Source organism: Papilio polytes, unplaced genomic scaffold (assembly GCF_000836215.1).
Source record: "Papilio polytes unplaced genomic scaffold, Ppol_1.0 DF822067.1, whole genome shotgun sequence".
Taxonomy (NCBI): domain Eukaryota; kingdom Metazoa; phylum Arthropoda; class Insecta; order Lepidoptera; family Papilionidae; genus Papilio; species Papilio polytes.
In genome coordinates this window covers 6,159,292-6,160,899 of record NW_013527137.1, presented here as the reverse complement: position 1 = coordinate 6,160,899, position 1,608 = coordinate 6,159,292, and the positions used below count along the sequence as shown (strand labels likewise).

At 37.9% G+C, this 1,608-nt stretch overlaps 1 protein-coding gene across 1 annotated transcript in view; it reads left to right on the top strand.

Annotated features, from left to right (window-relative positions):
* LOC106107044 (hemolymph lipopolysaccharide-binding protein-like) overlaps positions 1-1,355 on the top strand; it is a 2,432-nt gene extending 1,077 nt beyond the window's left edge. The window contains exons 4-5 of the mRNA XM_013287724.1: positions 516-659; positions 1,129-1,355. Coding sequence (XP_013143178.1) covers positions 516-659; positions 1,129-1,340 — 356 coding nt within the window. The 3' untranslated portion in view covers positions 1,341-1,355. The remainder of the gene's footprint in view (positions 1-515; positions 660-1,128) is intronic.
* Positions 1,356-1,608: the final 253 nt, after the last annotated feature.

The following is a 1,608-nucleotide window of genomic DNA, read 5'->3' as shown; positions in this document are numbered from 1 at the left end:
ACACTGAGGGGCTCGAGCATAGACAATAGCAATTGCAGATATGTTGCCTACTTTTGAAGGAAAAGACGCACAAGAATTATTACATATATATATTTTCCCTTCTTTTGCGCCTCCACCACCATCAAATAAATTTCCTTTCCAAACTCAAAAGGAATAAAATCAGGCCGTCGGCCCGCACACATTAGACTGTAAGCGGGATTATTCCCTCTTCACGCCTGTCTGCGTGGTCGTAGCTACACCGGGCTCACCGGCTCTACAATGCGTAGATGTTGAAGCGTGCTCTGCAACTGTTAAACTTATTTTGTGTTGTGTTTACTTTACATACGGACTAGTCGTCAAAAAACTATAAAACCTAGTACCAAGGGTTATCAGAAGATCGGAGTTAAATCCAAATATCTTTATTTCTATTTTTCCAATATTGCCTTACGTGTCTAAATAAAAGTATCTCTTGTTCTTAGTTAGTTAAGAAAACAAATGAAGTAATTAAAAGTAAAAAATCTGTGTCACGTCATTAGGAAGCAATTTGGCGTCTCCCTTGAACGTGGGTCTGAAAGCAGCGATGTCAGTGCTCATAGGGGAAGCGTCGGGCGACATGACATGCGGTGTCTTCACCGGCATACACGCGATGTTCTCAAGAGGAGATCTCTATTCCATAGAAGGTATGTCCACTTACAAATGATGATCACATACTTTATTTTCATTACATTTTCAGGCTAAGTTATTCAAGTTATTCCTCCAGATAAAGAATAATTGAATTTGTGACTCGTATGAGATGATGTTTTTATGCCGTAAAATCTTGTAAAAACAACCTAAAAACAACCTAAATAATGTTAAGTTAACCGAGGCAACATAAACATTATGAATATCTAATTTAAATCATACAATCCAGTGTTATAAATTCAGCTATCAGTAGGTATCTAGTATAAAAGTGTCGTTCCTCGATAACCTATAGCCTATAGCACTAACGATTGTTTACTTTAGACACAAAAGTCGTGTTAAAACCAACATTGATTGTATTTTTAACTCTTATCATTAAATTGCACATGAATTGATAGCAAAGCGCAGATGTGTTACGTACTCGATGTCTATGCTAACTTTTTTCAAGTTTATTATCTAAAATGTTTCTAGGCGTCCCCTTGTCAAAGATCCCACATACTTGGGCGAGCGGGGAGCCAGATAACTACAAGGACCAGGAGAGTTGTATCGCAATGCTGGGCGATGGCAGCTTCGCCGACGTCGACTGCCGCGAGCCGCTGCCCTACATCTGCTACAAGTCGAACGCTAAAACGATGGTCGTGACCAGCTGCGGCACCACCGACAATGGTAACTTTTACTATTAAATAGAGGCACGTTTACTATCTCACACATGGCAACCATAACATTTGATTTATATTATTTTGTGACAAATTATGAGATAAAATAAAGTAACCAATGAGGCATACTTATAAAAGAAAGTGTTTAATACAAATGTTTTAGAATTTACGAGTTTTAGCATTCATTTTAGTTTGTCTACCGTTTGGATATTGGAATCCGGTATATTATAAATTCGAGCTTTAAATGTGTTTAGGGACAGGCCTATATCCGCGTTATATATTATCCTCTTTATAT